This window comes from Schistocerca gregaria, chromosome 1 (genome assembly GCF_023897955.1).
Source record: "Schistocerca gregaria isolate iqSchGreg1 chromosome 1, iqSchGreg1.2, whole genome shotgun sequence".
In the NCBI taxonomy this organism is placed as follows: Eukaryota; Metazoa; Arthropoda; class Insecta; order Orthoptera; family Acrididae; genus Schistocerca; species Schistocerca gregaria.
Genome location: NC_064920.1, coordinates 802,847,989 through 802,866,014, shown reverse-complemented (window position 1 = coordinate 802,866,014; position 18,026 = coordinate 802,847,989). Strand labels below are relative to the sequence as shown.

General features: G+C 48.1%; 1 protein-coding gene across 1 annotated transcript in view; it reads left to right on the top strand.

Moving 5' to 3' along the window:
• LOC126270278 (uncharacterized) overlaps window positions 1-18,026 on the top strand; it is a 589,946-nt gene that overhangs the window by 264,033 nt on the left and 307,887 nt on the right. Inside the window, exons 41-48 of the mRNA XM_049974059.1 lie at window positions 1,563-1,845; window positions 1,930-2,131; window positions 2,259-2,434; window positions 7,274-7,554; window positions 10,504-10,909; window positions 13,015-13,269; window positions 15,431-15,568; window positions 16,888-17,664. Of these exons, the coding sequence (XP_049830016.1) occupies window positions 1,563-1,845; window positions 1,930-2,131; window positions 2,259-2,434; window positions 7,274-7,554; window positions 10,504-10,909; window positions 13,015-13,269; window positions 15,431-15,568; window positions 16,888-17,664 (2,518 nt within the window). The remainder of the gene's footprint in view (window positions 1-1,562; window positions 1,846-1,929; window positions 2,132-2,258; window positions 2,435-7,273; window positions 7,555-10,503; window positions 10,910-13,014; window positions 13,270-15,430; window positions 15,569-16,887; window positions 17,665-18,026) is intronic.

Here is an 18,026-nt window from a genome sequence, read left to right as displayed (position 1 = left end):
TTATAAGTAACATAACCTAAGTTCATTTAAAAGATATCTGAAACGTCCTCTGCTTACTCTGGCTGCAGATGTGCGAAGGTTAATTGTAACGAAATGTATTCTTTACGACAAAGATACTTCTATCATTTGAGAACTTAGTTATTTACGACAATTATAACAATCTTTAACAAATATAAGGTTCTATAATACAACTGTGCATAACTGCAGATAGGCAACCTTATTGCTAGAATCGCAAAGCGGGCTGCATTCGCGCCTTCCTTCCGGAACGCATCGTGGCAACGACTTGCACCTACGAATTGACGCTCGCATTATTACAAACTGAGCATTTGTAGTGTAAATTAAAAACTTGTGTAGATTCTCTGTCCAAAGATATGTGTCTGTTATCAGTACTTCTTGTAGTTTTTGCTCAATCGTTTCTGGAACCCTAGAAGTACGTATGAATAATCCTGTATGTCCTACTCCCCCCCCCCCCCCCTCTTCCAAACCCATTGGGAAACGAAACGGGGAGAAATATTCTTTTCATATTGTTGCTTCTTACTTAAATAATAATACCTCAATGTTTTTGAAATAAAATTGGTAGTCAAAGCGTTAAATCTATATTCGATATTAACAAATTCTCCTCTTCAGAAACGATTTTCTTGTCATTGCCAGTCTCCATTTTATATCATCTCTACTTCGGCCATCATCACTTATATTGCTGCACAAACAAGAAAACTCATCTACTATTTTAAGTGTCTCGTTTTGTAATCTAATTCCCTCAGTATCACCTGATTTAATTCGACTACATTCCATTATCCTCGTTTTGCTTATGTTTATGTTCATTTTATATCCTGCTTTCAAGACACTTTCCATTCCGTTCAGCTACTCTTCTAAGCCCTTTGCTGTCATCGGCGAAACCACAAAGTTTTTAATTTTTCTCCCTCAACTTTAATTGCGACTCCAAATTTTTCTTTTATTTCCTTTATTGCTCTCTCAGTGTACAGATTGAATAACATCGGGGATACGCTACACCCCTGTCGCATTCCCTTCTCAACCACTGCTTCCCTTTCCTGCCCCTCGACAGGTATAACTGCAATATTGTTTTCTGTATAAGCTGTAAATAGTCTTTCGCTCCTCGTATTTTATCCTTGCTACCCTCAGAATTTGAAAGAGAGTATCCCAGTCGAAATTGTCAAAAGCTTTCTCTAAGTGTACAAATGCTATAAAATAGGTTTGCCTTTCCTTAACCTGTCTTCTATGAGAAGTTATAGGGTCATAACTTTTCTTCGGTTTCCTTTACTGCTTGCTCAATGTACAGATTGAATAACATTGGGTATAGGCTCGTAACCAGTTATAACACCACAGAGATTATAAAACACTGAACAAGCAATCACTGTCGTCGTCCACGTAACACAGATACACGCATGACACGCTGTGATGACGAAAGACTCTCCCCGAGTACTGTAGCATGCCCCCAAACGCGCAGGAAATTGGTCACGGTAATTTGTTAAGAGCGATTGACCGGGCGGGCTGATATCAGCCGAGGAGAATTTCTCCGGCGTTACGGATGTCGGCGTCGGCAGGTGGCGTGCGTGCGTTCCCCCGCGGCGCCGTGCCTGGAGAGCCGCGGCTGCGCGCCCGGGCTCACGTGCCTGGCAGGCGCCTGCCGGCCGCTGTGCGCCGCGGACGGCGGTTGCCTGGGCAACGAGCGCTGCGACGCCCGCGCCGGCGTCTGCCGGCCCGCCTGCAGCCGCGACGACGCCTGCCGCCGCGGCGAGGTGTGCGAGGGGCTCGTCTGCGTCGCCGGCTGCCGCTCCGACTCCGGCTGCCCCTCCAGCGCCGCCTGCGTCAACGGACAGTGCCAAGGTGAGACGTCGGACGAGGCAAATCTCTGACGCCAGAGTCCATCTCTCCGCAGCTTCTAATCGCCGTCTCCTCCTCTCTGTACAGACCTGTGCGCGTCGCCGACGGCTTGCGGTACAAACGCAGTGTGCTCCATGTCGAACCACGGCAAGCAGTGTGAGTGTCCGGAGCCTCTCGTGGGAGACCCGAACGTGAGCTGCCGCCAGCCCACCACCACGTGCCAGACGGAAGCAGACTGTTCCGACGGGCAGACGTGCTACGTCGGTATATGCCACACCACCTGCAGAAAGTGAGTGTCTCTCAGCGAGCTATCTCAGTAGATGCTAATGCCGTGGTTACGCTATTAAGCGGCTACACCTTAAGCTTCTACTTACAATTGCTCTTTGTTAAACATTTTTTTCTTTCCATTTTCGCAGCGACTTGTCCTGCCTATCTGATGAACGGTGTGTCGGAGGGCTGTGTAAAACAGTGTGCAACAGTGACGCTGCTTGCGGTTCCGGACAGATCTGTGAAAACCGACTGTGCGTCGTGGGCTGCCGAAGTGACAACGTTTGTTCCGATAATCAGGCGTGCGTCAACAACAAGTGTATCAGTAAGTCGCCTGGTTTTCTCATACTTGTTCTTGATTTTACCCCAATGTACGGAAGGCCACGTCCAGATAAAATTCATTTCCACAAATATCTGAATGTAAGAAAATATCGTCTTTTGTGTGGCCTATACCTTTATAATAACGAGGTTATGCTCACCCTATATCTTGTCCATCCTCCAAGGAATAAACTGCTAGCAGCTTAATTTTTCGTTTCGTACAGAGTAACATGTTTATTGTTTATCTCAACGTGCTTGAATCATAAATTAATTGGATTTTCTCATCCTGAGAAATTGGCAGAAGTGATGTGTTTTTACTGGTAAATACTTTCTAAATCCAAGACCGCACAAATATTCCATTATTGCCAAACAAACAGTTTCGACAGATTTGGTTGTTATCTTCAGGACTTTAAAATTTTATGTAATTTTATGTTTTTGGACAATTTGGCGTGATATCCAACTCAAAATGAACGTATTTATAACATAACTTTTTGATGGCTTGAAGGTGACAGCAAAGTCAGTCGAAGCCGTTTGTTTGTAAATATAGAAATATTGTTGCAATATTGGCTTTAAAAAGTTTTTATCATATGTTATTATTTTCAACACATGAAAAGTACCTTTTCGCAACTATCCACTCGTTTTGTAGTCAAACTTCAGGAATTCACGAAATTTTAATGGCGACGACAAAAACGAGTAACAATAAAAGGAAAGAGAGCAGCTAACACAGTATAATGATGAACGAGTAATGCAGGACAAAGGATTACAAAGACCTTCAGAAATGAATTGTTGCAATGATTTCTGGAATCCCTATACCCAGTTATGATAATTTTCGCTTTTGCTGAGACTAGTAATTTGGTCTCTACCATTTCCTGGTAAAGCCATAAATGACAAAACGGAAGAAACTAAATGGGATCTGACTCATTAATTATTCATTAGAGTAGATTTTTGTTAAGCTGTTCTCACAGGATAATAAGAAATCCATTACAAATGAGTATAACAGACAATAAGTCGACAGTATCTTAGTAGCTTTTTAACTAATGTCGGTAAAGAACGCACATATTGACCAAATGTTGTACATTGAGTTTTAATATCATAATTATATGAACAGCCATCGAAGCGGCCTTCACTCAAAGTGACATTCGTTATAGTGCTCTCCTGCTTTCTGGAGCATTAATATTTCTTGTGCCAAAAGTTAAAATAAAGTGTACACATAGGATGTTCCAAAATATTTGCATCAAACATCTAGGGGTGATAGATCACGTCTTAGAGAACAACAGTTCTTAGAGACAAAATGTTCGCTGACGCTTTCGTGTGACTCTAGGCGTCTTTTATTGCTAGTTATATCCCTGAGAGGCAGTAGGGCGTAGGCTCTCTGCTGCGTGTGTATACAATGCCTGTTGTGCACAAATGCCAGTTGTGCACAATTCAAACATTTTCTCTGTGTGAAAGGGGAAAATTAAATCTCCTGTTTCGTTCTAAAATATCTTCCTTCGCTTAGAGACACTCACTCTTAAATGTTTCTTGTTAAAAATCACTCTGACAGTTTACTGGGGTAGGTAGTACGCAGATGCACACCTAGTTAGCATCCCTGATAGTTCGCTAAAAAACTCATAGTCCTAAAAAATAATCATCTCAGGGCCAGCGAATTCAATGCAGGGTCGGGGAACAATTTGTCTCTTGATGCAAAAACTTTGTAACACGTTGCATAAGGTGCGTGGTGGGGCGGTGCCTAGTAGTAACGGTAGTGTACCATGTTAAGCACCAGCCAATAGCGTCATTCTGACAAATATGTCCAAAGCGTGCACTTGAGAGTGACATGAAAAATTTAGCCTCTATATTCAAGTTATTGACCGTAAAGTGAACCTGTAGTGTCTGCTATGGGTGACGCAAAGCAAAGTGCTATATTTATAAGTTATAAAATAGTTATGCAAATAGTACTATATTTATAAGTTATAAAATAGTTATGCAAATATGCAGGGTCCTATGGTACACGTACAGATTTTTTGATAATTGGTACCTTAATCTGTACCCACTTGAGTGAGTCAGTTGCCTTTTCTCTGCGTCTAACGGTCTTCCCGCAAACACTTCACCGCAACTAACAGACCTACTAAGAAGACTGCCTACACTACGCTTGTCCGTCCACTTTTAGAATACTGTTGCGCAGTGTGGGTTCTTTACCAGATAGGACTGACTGAGTTCACCGAAAAATTCAAAGAATGGCAGCACGTTTTGTATTATCGCGAAACATGGGAGAGAGTGTCACAGAAATGATACAGGATTTGGGATGGACATCATTATAATAAAGGCGTTTTTCGTTGCGACGGAATCTTCTCACGAAATTCCAATCACCAACTTTCTCCTCCGAATTGCGAAAATATTTTGTTGACAGCGACTTACATAGGGAGGAACGATCACCAAGATAAAATAAGGGAAATCAGAGCTCGTACGGAAACATATAGGTGGTCGTTCTTCCCGCACGCTATACGAGCTTGGAATAATAGAGAATTGTGAAGGTGGTTCGATGAACTCTCTGCCAGGCACTTAAATGTGATTTGCAGAGTATCCGTGCAGATGTAGATGTAGAACTGATGTTTTCTGCACGGTCGTAACTGTGCCATGAAGCGAACTACACCTGTCAGTATGCCGTGAAGTGAACTGCGCTTGTCAGTATAGACTATCCGTTTTGTGTCCTCGTGTCCACACTTAAATAGCGGATCTGCGACCCAGGGGAATGTAAATGTTAATGGCTTGTTTGTGCCATACATACTTAGAGATACTAACCAATCTAAAATCATATTACTCATAATACCTATAATTATTTGTCTGCAAGTGAATTAAATATTGATGTAATGTTGTGCAGTACACTGTCCTCAGTCATCAACAGAAATACGAGGCGTGTTTTTTTAGGTAAGTACCGTTTTGAAATTAAAGAAAGACGTGCTAATATATCTCAATAATTTTATTTTTACATGAAAGCCTGTACCTTAATCTACTTTTATACATACTTTCCGTCAATACTGAGGCACTTGTCATAACGTTGTACCAGTTTTTGAATACCCTCCTCATAGAAGTCTGCCTCCTGACTTTTTAACCACTGTTTTGACTTCGTCACCGTCTTGAAGACGCTGACCGCCCAGGTGTTTCTTCAAGTGCAGGAACAGATGGTAGTCACTGGGCGCAAGATCGGGGCTGTACGGAGGATGATCCAGAGTTTCCCATCGAAAAGATGTGATGAGGTCTTTGGTCTGATTCGCCACATGCTGCGCGGTGTGGGATCCTTACCAGGTGGGATTGACGGAGGACATCGAAAGGGTGCAAAAAAGGGCAGCTCGTTTTGTATTATCACGTTATAGGGGAGAGAGTGTGGCAGATATGATACACGAGTTGGGATGGAAGTCATTACAGCATAGACGTTTTTCGTCGCGGCGAGACCTTTTTACGAAATTTCAGTCACCAACTTTCTCTTCCGAATGCGAAAATATTTTGTTGAGCCCAACCTACATAGGTAGGAATGGTCATCAAAATAAAATAAGAGAAATCAGAGCTCGAACAGAAAGGTTTAGGTGTTCGTTTTTACCGCTCGCTGTTCGGGAGTGGAATAGTAGAGAGATAGTATGATTGTGGTTCGATGAACCCTCTGCCAAGCACTTAAATGTGAATTGCAGAGTAGTCATGTAGATGTAGATGTAGATGCGGACGGGCATCGTCTCGCAGCAAAACGATGCCCTTGCTCAACTTCCATGGACTGTTGCTTTGATTCTGGTGTGACGTAGGCCACCCATGTTTCATCGCCCGTAACAATTTGGCTTAAGAAGTCATCACCGTCGTTGTAGCACAGCTCAAGGAAAGTCAATGCACTGTCTAAACGTTTGGTTATGTGCACAACCGTCAACATTTTCGGTACCAACATGCGCACAGTTTTCGGTAATTCAAGTGCTCGGTCACAATGCCATAGAAAAACATTAGGAAAGTAATCCCGCAAGGAGGAAATGGTAAAGCGTCTGTTTTCTCTCACCTTATAGTCCACTTCTTGCAGCAAACTTTCATTAACGACCGAAGGACGCCCACTCCGTTGTTCATCATGCACATTTGTGCTGCCATCTTTAGATGCTATCACCCACTTTCTTACCATTCCATCACTCATTATGTTTTCTCCGTAAACTGCACAGATCTCAAGATGAAGATCGATCGCTTTTAGGCCTTTAGCACTAAGAAATCTTATAACTGCCCGTACTTCACAGTCGGCGGGACTCACGAATATCAGAGGCAGCACTCAGTACACAACGTAAACAAGGAAGAATCAGAGTGTACGTAGATTAAGGTACAGGCTTTCATGTAAAAATAAAATTATTCAGATACCTTGGCACGTGTTTTTTAAATTTCAAAACGGTACTTACTTAAAAAACACGCCTCGTTCTGCACTTAAACCCCTCATACCACAAAAAATGTTCAAATGTGTATGAAATCTTATGGGGCTTGACTGTTAATGTCATCAATCCCTAAGATTACACGCTACTTAACCTAAATCATCGTAAGCACAAACACAAACACACCCATGCCCGAGGGAGGACTCGAACCTCCGCCGGGACCAGCCGCAGAGTCCATGACTGCAGCGCCTGAGACCGCTCAGCTAATCCCGCGCGGCCTTCTAATACCCTGTGCTAAGTTTTTGAGGGGGAGTCAGAAGCGTACCACCAACATTGCCTATTTCTACGAGGTAACGCGTGGTGTAGGGCAGAGACAGACAAGACGCTGACGTTAACGTACTTGACTGACTGACTTGTAAGTGGGCGGGGGGCGCAGCTCAGGGCGTGTGCAGGTGCTGAGAGGTGGCGGCGTGTTGCAGACCCGTGTGACGCGCCCAACGCGTGCGGCGCGTGCGCGGAGTGCCGCGTGTCGAAGCACGGCATGCAGTGCTCGTGCCCGGCCGGCTTCGCGGGCGACCCGCTGTCCGCGTGCTCCAAGCCGGCGGCGCGCTGCCCCGCGCCCGGCTGCGACCCCGCCGACTGCGACGAGGGCGGCTTCTGCGCCCAGCCCTGCTCTGACGACGCTGCCTGCGCCTGCGGAGAGACCTGCGTGCAAGGCCGCTGCCGCTCCCGCTGCGGCCCGGCCGGCGCCTGCCCACAGGTACGGCTCACTCGCACACTTCTCAACACGTGCTACCTGCAACTGTTCACAGCCTAGCAGAGGCCGTCTGCTTATGAAAAGCTCTGTTGTAGTACAGTAGGACCCCTCCCGAATGGACTTGAACTACTCATCACGTTCATTGCCTTCACCGTTTCAAAACCTAAGAGTTACATTCCAACTTAACATAGGTCTTCGGCAACGCTACACCGAGCGAGGTGGCGCAGTGGCTAGCACACTGGACTCGCATTCGGGAGGACGACGGTTCATTCCCGCGTCCGGCCATCCTGATTTAGGTTTTTCGTGGTTTCCCTAAATTGCTTTAGGCAAATGCCGGAATGCTTCCTTTGAAAGGACACGGCCTACTTCCATCCCCGTCCTTCCCTAATCCGATGAGACCGATGACCTCGCTGTCTGGTCTCCTCCCCCAAACAACCCAGCAACGCTACGAATTCCAAAACTAATATAGAAGGCGTGGTCATTATGTTTTAAATACCACCTCAAAGCATTAAAATGACATACGAGGGATATTTGGAAAATAACGTTAGCTCAATCGCACAATGGAAACCACAGTGAAAATCGCAAATATTTTATATGCAACTGTTTGCTTCACTTTCCAGCTGCTTCTCTACATAGTCGCCGTATGACTTAGACATTTCTTACAGCGTTACACCCAGTTTCCAATACCCGCGTCATAGAAGGCAGCTTTCCGCCACTTCCCTGCCCTGGTCTACAGTTCGTTGGCTGTGCCGAAATTTTGTCTTCACAGCCAACGGCTAATGTGAACAAACGTGAACATCAGGGCGAGACAAGTCCGTGTTGTATGGTGGGTGATCAAACACTTGGCCTCGAAAATGCTGCAGGGCTTCGTCGCTGCCCCTGCAGTGTGCGGCCGAGAATTGTCATGAAACCCTTCAGCGCACACCCACATTAGGCGCAGACACTATTGTTCTAGGCATCTTTACGTGCTCACTGTGTCACCAGAACTGAAAAGAGCGACGTGACGCGATCGACAGGCGTATTAGAGACACTGCCCGACACATCTGTGCAAAGCTTCGCCTGATTTTCACTGTCGTTTCTATGTCGCGACCTATCGAGTATTACTTTTCTATTAGCTCTCGTATTTAACTTTTTGTCCATTTGCAAGTACGTGCCTGCACTCCTGATATACAATGTAACCCCGCGGCACTGTACTGTACCAAGTCGCTAGAGGGGCTAAATCTAAATGGCGCCGCCCATACATGAAGTGGGGTACCGTTCCGTAATTCATTTTCGGTAGCAGCAGAAATGTTGCAGCTGCGGCAGGCCACTCTAGATGATTATTTAGCAGTCCAGACTGGCCTAACACAACTGCGATAATTCCATTCTTACCGAAAACGAATTACCGCACGATATTGCATTTTGTTCTGGCTCTTCGCGCTTCGGTAGTGGAGCGCGGGAATTTCAGTGTGTGCTAACAGTGCAGGCATGTACCTCCAAACACACAAAGAAATTAATTATGCAACTAATTTTCTCTAAGTGATAATTAAATCTTTACCAGCGGTATGTTCTATCTCTGTTTGGGCACATGTGACATGACGCACAACATAAATATTAAGTTCAAAAACGTCTTTGTAGTTCTTACAGCACAAAGTACCAATCTCTGTCCGGCCACCCAGATTCAGATTCTCCGTAGTTTCCCTTAATCGTTTAACGTAACTGCTGGGTTAGTTCCTTTAGAAAGGACGCTGCAGCGTTCTTGCCTGTCCCAGATTGTGCTACTTGTGCTGCGTCTAGTGATTCTCCAGCAGAAAGAGGTTCCTACTCATTGGTCTGAAGATGACCACAGTTGTGGTCGAAACCGGTCACCTTAAAAAATAAATCGTGATCAAGACTGTTTTTATAGTAAATATTTGTAACACATTGATCACTGTCACTCCCATAATGTATTTGAAAGTAATTATTATAGCGATTCAGGAGGAAAATAAGCTGAAGATTGTGCTGGGGAGAATATTCGACTTCAGCGGTACGTGCAGCAATGTTGGTCGTAATGCTGCGATGGTGTAATAGTCAGGATTCCTGCCCAGTATCAAGGAAACTCGGGTTCAAGTTCCGGCCGTGGCAGAAAAATTAAAGCATTTATTCTGCTTCCGCCAATATCGTACATAAAGACGAAACTAAGATGTCACGAGGAAAATTTAATTATTGGATCAAATAGCAACAGCGAAATACAAATAAAAAGCGAAATCGAGAAATAAAACAAAAAAATGTCGTTTCACTAGGGCCTCCCTTCGGGTAGACCGTACGCCGGGTGCAAGTCTTTCTATTTGACGCCACTGAGGTGACTTGCGCGTCGATGGGGACGAAATGATGATATTAGGACAACACAACACCCAGTCCCTGAGCGGAGAAAACAACACCCAGTCCGTGAGTGGAGAAAATCTCCGACCCAACCGGGAATCGAACCCGGGCCCTTGCGGACGTCGCAAGACTTCCTGTCCAAGTTCGGTGGTTGATCGTTCCACTCAGTTTTTTAATTACAGGGGCCAACCGGCTCTCTGACCGAACACGCTGAGCTACCGTGCCGGCATCTCATTTAGCTCGTTTTTGTTCGTTGTATCTGCTCGGGGCGGACGTCGCAAGACACCCGTTTCAGTTCGTCGTTGATCAATTAACTCAGTTTTTTTATTACAGAGAGCAGCTAACCCTCTAACCGAACACGCTGAGTTACCGTGCGGGCTCAGCTACCGGGGGCGGACCAATCGATAAATAAACCCACATCGATCGGAATACCAAGATGAGAAACAAAATCACTACGAACCTAATAGTTTATGCGTTGCAAACCGTGTGGGGGTGTGCCGCCGATATTTCCTGTGTGTCCATGCCGGTCCCGCCATCGTCAACGAGCATTAGGCGACTCTACTGGAGCTGGGTTTGCGCTCGGCGGTAACGGCGGGGTGTGGCGCTTTGCAGGGCCAGGTGTGCAGCGACAGCGGGGCGTGCGTGCCCGGCTGCCTGTCGCACGCGGACTGCCCGCAGGACCGCGCGTGCTCGGCCGGCCAGTGCCGCGACCCGTGCGGGCCGTCGGCGTGCGGCGCGGGCGCGCTGTGCCGCGCCGCCGACCACCGCGCCGTCTGCCTGTGCCCGCCCGGCCACCGCGGCGAGCCCAGCAAGGCCTGCCTGCCCGCCGGTCAGTGCTCGGCCGACGCCGACTGCCCGCCCGACCAGTTCTGCTCGCCCGCCGACGGCGCCTGCCGCAACCCGTGTCTGCAGGCCGACGCCTGCGGCACCAACGCACAGTGCCGCGTCGCCGACCGCAGGGCCGTCTGCTCGTGCCCACCTGGATACTACGGAAACCCTAAGCTCGAATGCAAGCAAGGTACGTCCCTTTTCCACTCGTGTCTGTCCCCTAACACCACACAACGAGACCTCTACCGCGGCCCTATTGGAATCATTCTCGACGTGACTGGCATACCGCGTAACAACTTTAGTTTTAATTTCTGGAAATGTACGATTTCGTGAGCTCAACTTACTAACAGACTACACAATCGATGAATAAAGATCAACACGCCGTACATGACAACTGACAATATGCCGTCAGAGCACTGCAGACACGTCAGAGAAACACGCGGGTCTCCAACAGTCGTATGCAGCATGACCTTTCCTAGACAGGGACAAAAGTACGCTACTGGCCACTAAAATTGCTACACCAAGGAGAAATGCAGATGGTAAACGGGTATTCATTGGACAAATACAATGTACTATAACTGACATCTAATTACATTTTCACGCAATTTGGGTGCATAGGTCCTAAGAAATCAGTACCCAGAACAACCACCTCTGGCCGTAATAACGGCCTTGATACGCCTGGGCTTTGAGTCAAACAGAGCTTGGATGGCGTGTACAGGTACAGCTGCCCATGCAGCTTCAATACGATGAAATGTCAAGAGTACTGACTGGCTACTGTGAAGAGCCAGTTGCTCCGCCACCGTTGACCAGACGTTTTCAATTGGTGAGAGATCTGGAGAATGTGCTGGCCAGGGCAGCAGTCGAACATTTTCTGTATCCAGAAAGGCCCGTACAGGACCTGCAACCTGCGGTCGTGCAATATCCTGCCGAAGCGTAGGGTTTCGCAGAGCTCAAATGAAGGGTAGAGCCACGGGTCGTAACACATCTGAAATGTAACGTCCACTGTTCAAAGTGCCGTCAGTGGGAACAAGAGGTGACCGAGACGTGTAACGAATGGCACCCCATACCATCACGCCGGGTGATACGCCAGTATGGCGATGACGAATACACGCTTCGAATGTTCGTTCACCGCGATGTCTCCAAATACGGATGCGACCATCGTGATGCTGTAAACAGAACCTGGGTCATATGAAAAAAAATGACGTTTTGCTATTCGTGCACCCAGGTTCGTCGTTGAGTACACCATCGCAGGTGCTCCTGTCTGTGTTGCAGCGTGAAGGGTAACAGCAGCCATGGTCTCCGAGCTGATCGTCCATGCTCCTCCAATCGTCGTCGAACTGCAGATGGTTGTTGTCTTGCAAACGTCCCCATCTGTTGACTCAGGGATCGAGACGTGGCTGCACGATCCGTTACAGCCATGCGGATAAGATGGCTGTCATCTCGACTGCTAGTGATACGAGGCCGTTGGGATCCAGCACGGCGTTCCGTATTACCCTCCTGTACCCACCGATTCCATATTCTGCTAACAGACATTGATCTCGACCAACGCTAGCAGCAATGTCGCGATGCGATAAACCGCAATCGCGATAGGCTACAACTCGACCTTTATCGAAGTCGGAAACGTGATGGTACGCATTTCTCCTCCTTACACGAGGCATCACAACAACGTTTCACCAGGCAACGCCGGTCAACTGCTGTTTGTGTATGAGAAATCGGTTGGAAACTTTGCTCATGTCATCAAGTTGTAGGTGTCGCCACCGGCGCCAACCTTGTGTGAAAGCTCTGAAAAGCTAATCATTTGCATATCACAGCATCTTCTTCCTGTCGGTTAAATTTGGTGTCTGTAGCACGTCATCGTCGTGGTGTAGCAATTTTAATCGCCAGTAGTGTATTTTGAGATTCACAATTTTCACTTTGTTCTCGTTTTTCTGCTAACACTGTGAACATGTCCATATCGGAGCCGGTAATGAAGACAGCACAGTGTTAAATGCATTTATCCAAGCTTTAAAATTCATATTACAAACGGCATTAAAGACTGTATACTAGAGTAAAAATGTTGAACTTTACGAAAGAAAGCACCGCATCGCCCAAAAGATGATACTGAAACACTGACTGTTCATACTAATTCACTTTCAAAAAGAGGGAAATCAGTTTCTTGTGCCAATAAACGACGGTGCCGTTTGTCTGTAGTTTACCACTTCAGGTTCTGTATCCGTAAGAGTCGACAGGAGAGAACGGGATGTCGTTAGTGCAGCAGGGGCTGTGTACAGAGCGGCGGCGGCGCTGTGGTTGCAGGAGGCGGCGGCGACTGCGTGCGCAACCCGTGCGGCGAGAACGCGCGCTGCCGCGACGTGGTGGGCGGCTACGAGTGCTCGTGCCCGCCCGGCTGCACCGGCGACCCGTACCGCGGCTGCCTCTGCGAGGACGGCCTCAAGAACGCCTGCGCCGGACACCGCTGCGGAGCCAACGCCCTCTGCCGGGTCACCGCCTCTGGGGGGCCCGAGTGCTACTGCCCTGCCAACTTCCCGGTCGGAAACCCCGAGCGTGAATGTGAGTACCTCTCTCTCGCTTTGTCGACGTCGCTTTACCGGACCGTCTGCTTCGTCTACATATGGCTACCACCGAACAACCCTGCGGGAGTATAGATGAAACCGATTTGAATCTATCAAACGTCTCCGAGTCAGCAGGAGCGATAGAAATTAGCAACAAAATAGTATTGCACAAGGTGGTGTAAAAGTCACTTCAAAGAAGAAAACACGTCACGACACATTTTAGAAAGGTACCTCTCGTGCACAATTTATTGCAGTTGATGGACGAATTTTCTCAAGTAACAAATACTAAAAAAGTACAAATGCCATTACCTTATAATGTTCTTAAGTATTTCGCTTCTCAGGTCGTTTAATTCAGACATTTAAGACTGCGCTTGTAAGTTTCGGAGCTACGTACTAGTCTGATTCCATAAGAAACAATTGTTGTGTGACAGAGAAGTTACTACAAATGTTTGTATTTCTGTATGCAAGCAAAAAGTTGAAATACCTGAGGCTTTCATCAGTAATTTTTCAGCAAAATCTGTCAGAATGTCAGCTCACTAGATCGCAAAACAGGTAAGTCACTTCTCCACACTTTCTGTTCGTGCTAGGACGAAACATACGTTCAGGGAAAAGATAAGACTATAGCGAAATTTAAAATAACTTGTATGCAGCTGGTATCATTAGCATGGATTGTGTACCATATACTCCCTCAAAAAGAAACCCCGAGGCCGATTTCCTTTCATAAGAGCAGTAAAGAAGCTACTAAGGGATCATCAAATATTGAAAGAAGGAGTTGTGACAGATCTACCAGTTTCTGTGTCCGTATCTGTCATGCCATAGCCACTAAAGCCATGTAATGTGTGAATTACGATTCATTTTGTCTCTTGCAGAGGCAGCACACACTGCCATCACATTTTCTGAGAAGGAAAAAGTAACGAAATATCCTTCGCTTTTCAATCCGTCTAATCGGATACTTTACTGCAATTAGTTGGTGCTGTTCAGTCCAATGCACAGTAAAACATGCTCGTAGAGGCTCCATATAGTGACTGTAGCTCTACTCCATCACCTTTTCCACATTACATATTTATGAATTGTTAAAAATAACATCTTGCGCTGGCAGCCAGTAAAAGATGACCCTCTACGTGCAGTGGCGGGGCAAAGCGAATCACTGCTTACAGTTTTAACCGTTCATCTGCATTCCCTCTTTCTGTTATTTGACCATTTTACAGAAACTCTTTTCAAATAACGATTCTTACACAGACCAACATCTTGCTTGACTCTTTAGTATCAAGAAAAAGGCATACGCCTCTGGTCCCATTAAAGTCTTCACACTGCAGCTGTTTCCCATTGTACATTCTAGACTGTCTTGCTTCCCAGACTTTGAAGTATTAGTCTCCTAGTCTGTGGCTATCAGCAGCGTCTGTCTCCTAGAGGCCCACTGGGTACGAAGTGACGCTCTTCTGATTTATGTTTTCCGTAAATCGCACCAGGAGGAGAGTGTCGCTGCGCGTCAGTCCAGGCCACGGCCTACGTCCTCTCCCACCCCCTTCCAGTCGTGCTTAAGGAAGCTTCCTTTCTTCCAGTCTCATCTATAAATCATGACTGCTTCAGTACAAGCCCAGCGAGTTTGTTTACAATCCACAAGAGGCTCGTGTGACTCTAGTGAGCTCTGACTTGGAAGTGTGAGCTAAGGAACTACGATTCTGCTCCATGGCGTAAAACATGACAACTTCACCAACTGTTCCTGGTAAATGTGTAGAATGTAGTTTGCGGTGGGAAGGGTGGCACTGCCGGGGGGAGTGGAGGTGCTGCAGGATGACAGGATGCGGGTGTTGGGTGACCGGCAGTGACTGATGAAAATGCATGTGTCGGATGACCGGCAAACTGGCCCCATTTGGGCGAAAACATTTTTGACATGATCCAGTGTTAGCGGAAAGTTTCATTTAAACTGTTACCCGCGGACACGAACGTTGTTATTTTATAATGGCTGCACGAGGTTTGAACATTTTTGGCGCTGTTTCGGTAGCCAAGTCCAGATGTCGAATGTGGAATAAATTATTGTTGTAACTCAGAACCTCGCGTCAGCCGAGGATTATCGCAGCAGGCGTTCGCGTCGAACTTAAAGAACGATTCAGTGTGTGGGAGAGGTGGAAGTAAGGCTGGATGGGTGCGTTCCGCAGGCGTGTCGGACCGCTCCGGCGTGGACTGCCGCACTCGCGGCTGCGGCTCCGGCGCGGAGTGCATCCGCGACGGCGCCGCCTTCGTCTGCCGCTGCCCGCCCGGGACGACGGGCCGCCCCGAGGTCGGCTGCCGCAAAGGTAGGTGCTCTCCTTCTGCCGGTGATCTGCTACGCTGCCTGACGCTCTGTCGCCGCGGACAGCTCCCGTTCGCCACCCTCTCGTAACAATACTGTGGACCGCCACCAGAACCGGAGCTCGTCCGCGGCAGCTGCCAAACGCTGCGTTAATAATATTCGAGCCTAAGCCCTAGCAAATATCTTGTAAATACCTACGGGTTTCCGCCATTAGTCTGCAAGGAGAATTAACAGCGTAACTGCTGTACAGATGAGCGTACAGGATTCGACGACGATACCCTGTACCGTAAGCCGTCGAGTTAACCACAGATCTGGGCATGCACAAATGAGGTTGTTTTGAAGAAAGCATGCTTCTACGTTTTCGTTGCCGTTTGCTGCTGAATTACGGTAAGCACGTCCCATTAACCCGCTGGTATTTTACTGTGCACGGGGTATAACATGTGAATACATTTTGCTGATTAGGAAATGGGTATTACAATAACACTAATACTGACAGCAAATTGTTATTACGGCACTCACTGTATAACAGTCTGCAGCATTACGCCTTTTGTCATCATGTTTCATGTTTCAGGTTGTAAATACTCACTGTCTCTTCGTATAACCTCGTAGCACATTAGTAGGCTCACGTGCAGAATGTTGCCACAGTATTCCAATCTGTCTTGTCACATGGTCTGCTGTAAAGCACAATACACAAAGCCGAGTGACATGGGAATTACCTCACACCCCTCTCTAAACGTACTCCATTTAATCTGTACTGTGTCCCCCTGCATTTTCGGAAGATTTCCACAGCACTTAACAGAAAAACAGAATCTTGAAATACCACTGCTAAATGCGTGTTTAGAACGCCGTTCTTTCTTCATTGTACGTCGACGCGTTCACAGCCTTTGTTTAACTTACTTCAGAAATAATGTTCCCTGACACAGTAAAGCCAATACACCGCGATCGCCGCCGCTGTGTTAAAATATAACCGATAAGTCAGATTGGGAACTGTGAAAGGAGCATTCTCACACTACATGTACAGTAGAAATCATCTTTCCGTCATAGCACTCACCCGGATGTCTGTGTTTTTGTAAATAGTTTTTCCTGCTTGTGAGAAGCCTATGTAGTTTTGTGTGTCTAAATTCTCTTTTCCGTGGAGATGTGGGCTGACCTCCTTCAGAGCCTGTGTGTTTTCCCGGCCCATCTGTGCACGTGAGAATTTCGTTTCCTTTCACAGTTCTTACGACGACTGTTCTCTCTTTCTCCCCACTCACCACACGCTGTGTTTGTTTCTGTCTCTCTCTCTCGACCCCGGCCCGACCCGACACGAAAACTCACCAACAGAGAACACCTGTGCGAGTGACGTAGACTGTCCGAGTGAGAAGGCTTGCGTGAGCGGCGAGTGTGCCGACCCGTGCTCGTCGCGGGGCGCGTGCGGCCGCGGCGCGCTCTGCCGGCCCCTCATGCACCGCGCGCGCTGCTCGTGCCCGCAGTGCCACGTGGGGTCGCCGCACGTGCAGTGCGTGCGCGACCCGGACCCGCGCTGCGGGCTCGGGCAGCAGCCGCGGCCGGGCGGGGGTCCGTGCGCGGCGGACGCGGACTGCGGGCCGGCGGCGGCCTGCGTCCGCGGCCGCTGCGCCGACCCCTGCGTGCGCCCCTGCGAGCCGGGCAAGCGCTGCGAGGTGCGCGCGCACCGGCCCGTCTGCGTCTGCGCCGCCGGCTTCGTGCTGAGCGACGCGGGCGAGCTGGCGTGCGCCTCGGGGCCGCCCGCCTGCGCCTCCGACGCCGACTGCGCCTCCAACCGCGCCTGCGCCGCCGGCCGCTGCGTCGACCCCTGCTCGGCGCTGCCGCCGCCCTGCCGCCAGCCCGACCAGGCGTGCGACGTGCTCGACCACCGGCCCGTCTGCATCTGCGTGCGCCGGTGCAACCCCGCGCTCTCCATCTGCTTGCGCGACGCGGGGTGCCCGGCGCACCTCGCCTGCCGCAACTTCCGCTGCGTGGACCCGTGCGAGGGCGCGGGCTGCGCGCCCGGCGCGCCTTGCCGAGTCGAGGACCACACGCCCGTCTGCAAGTTCTGTCCCGCAGGATTTGTCCCTGACGCGAAATACGGATGCCTCAAAGGTAAACGGACGGACGGCGCGACACACACGACTGCTGACTCACGACGGTCGCGTAAGAGGGTGGGGCCGCGACGACGCACGGGGATTTAGAATAGACTAATGTTCTAAAAACAAATATTGGTTACGGATGACTGACCCGGCGCGGCACTAACTAGAATAAATAAAGAAAAGATAAGCGCATAAAATGCAAATAAAAAAACCGATTCACAAATCTCACAGATTTACAAAGATAAAAGCTATCCTCAACATCGTCATTCTGACAAATTTACCGGTAAATCTGTTAACAGGTGTTTTCCGTTCAAAATACCGCGAGACGAGATGTAGGCAATAAAAAGACACAGACCTTTGAGGTAGACATATCCT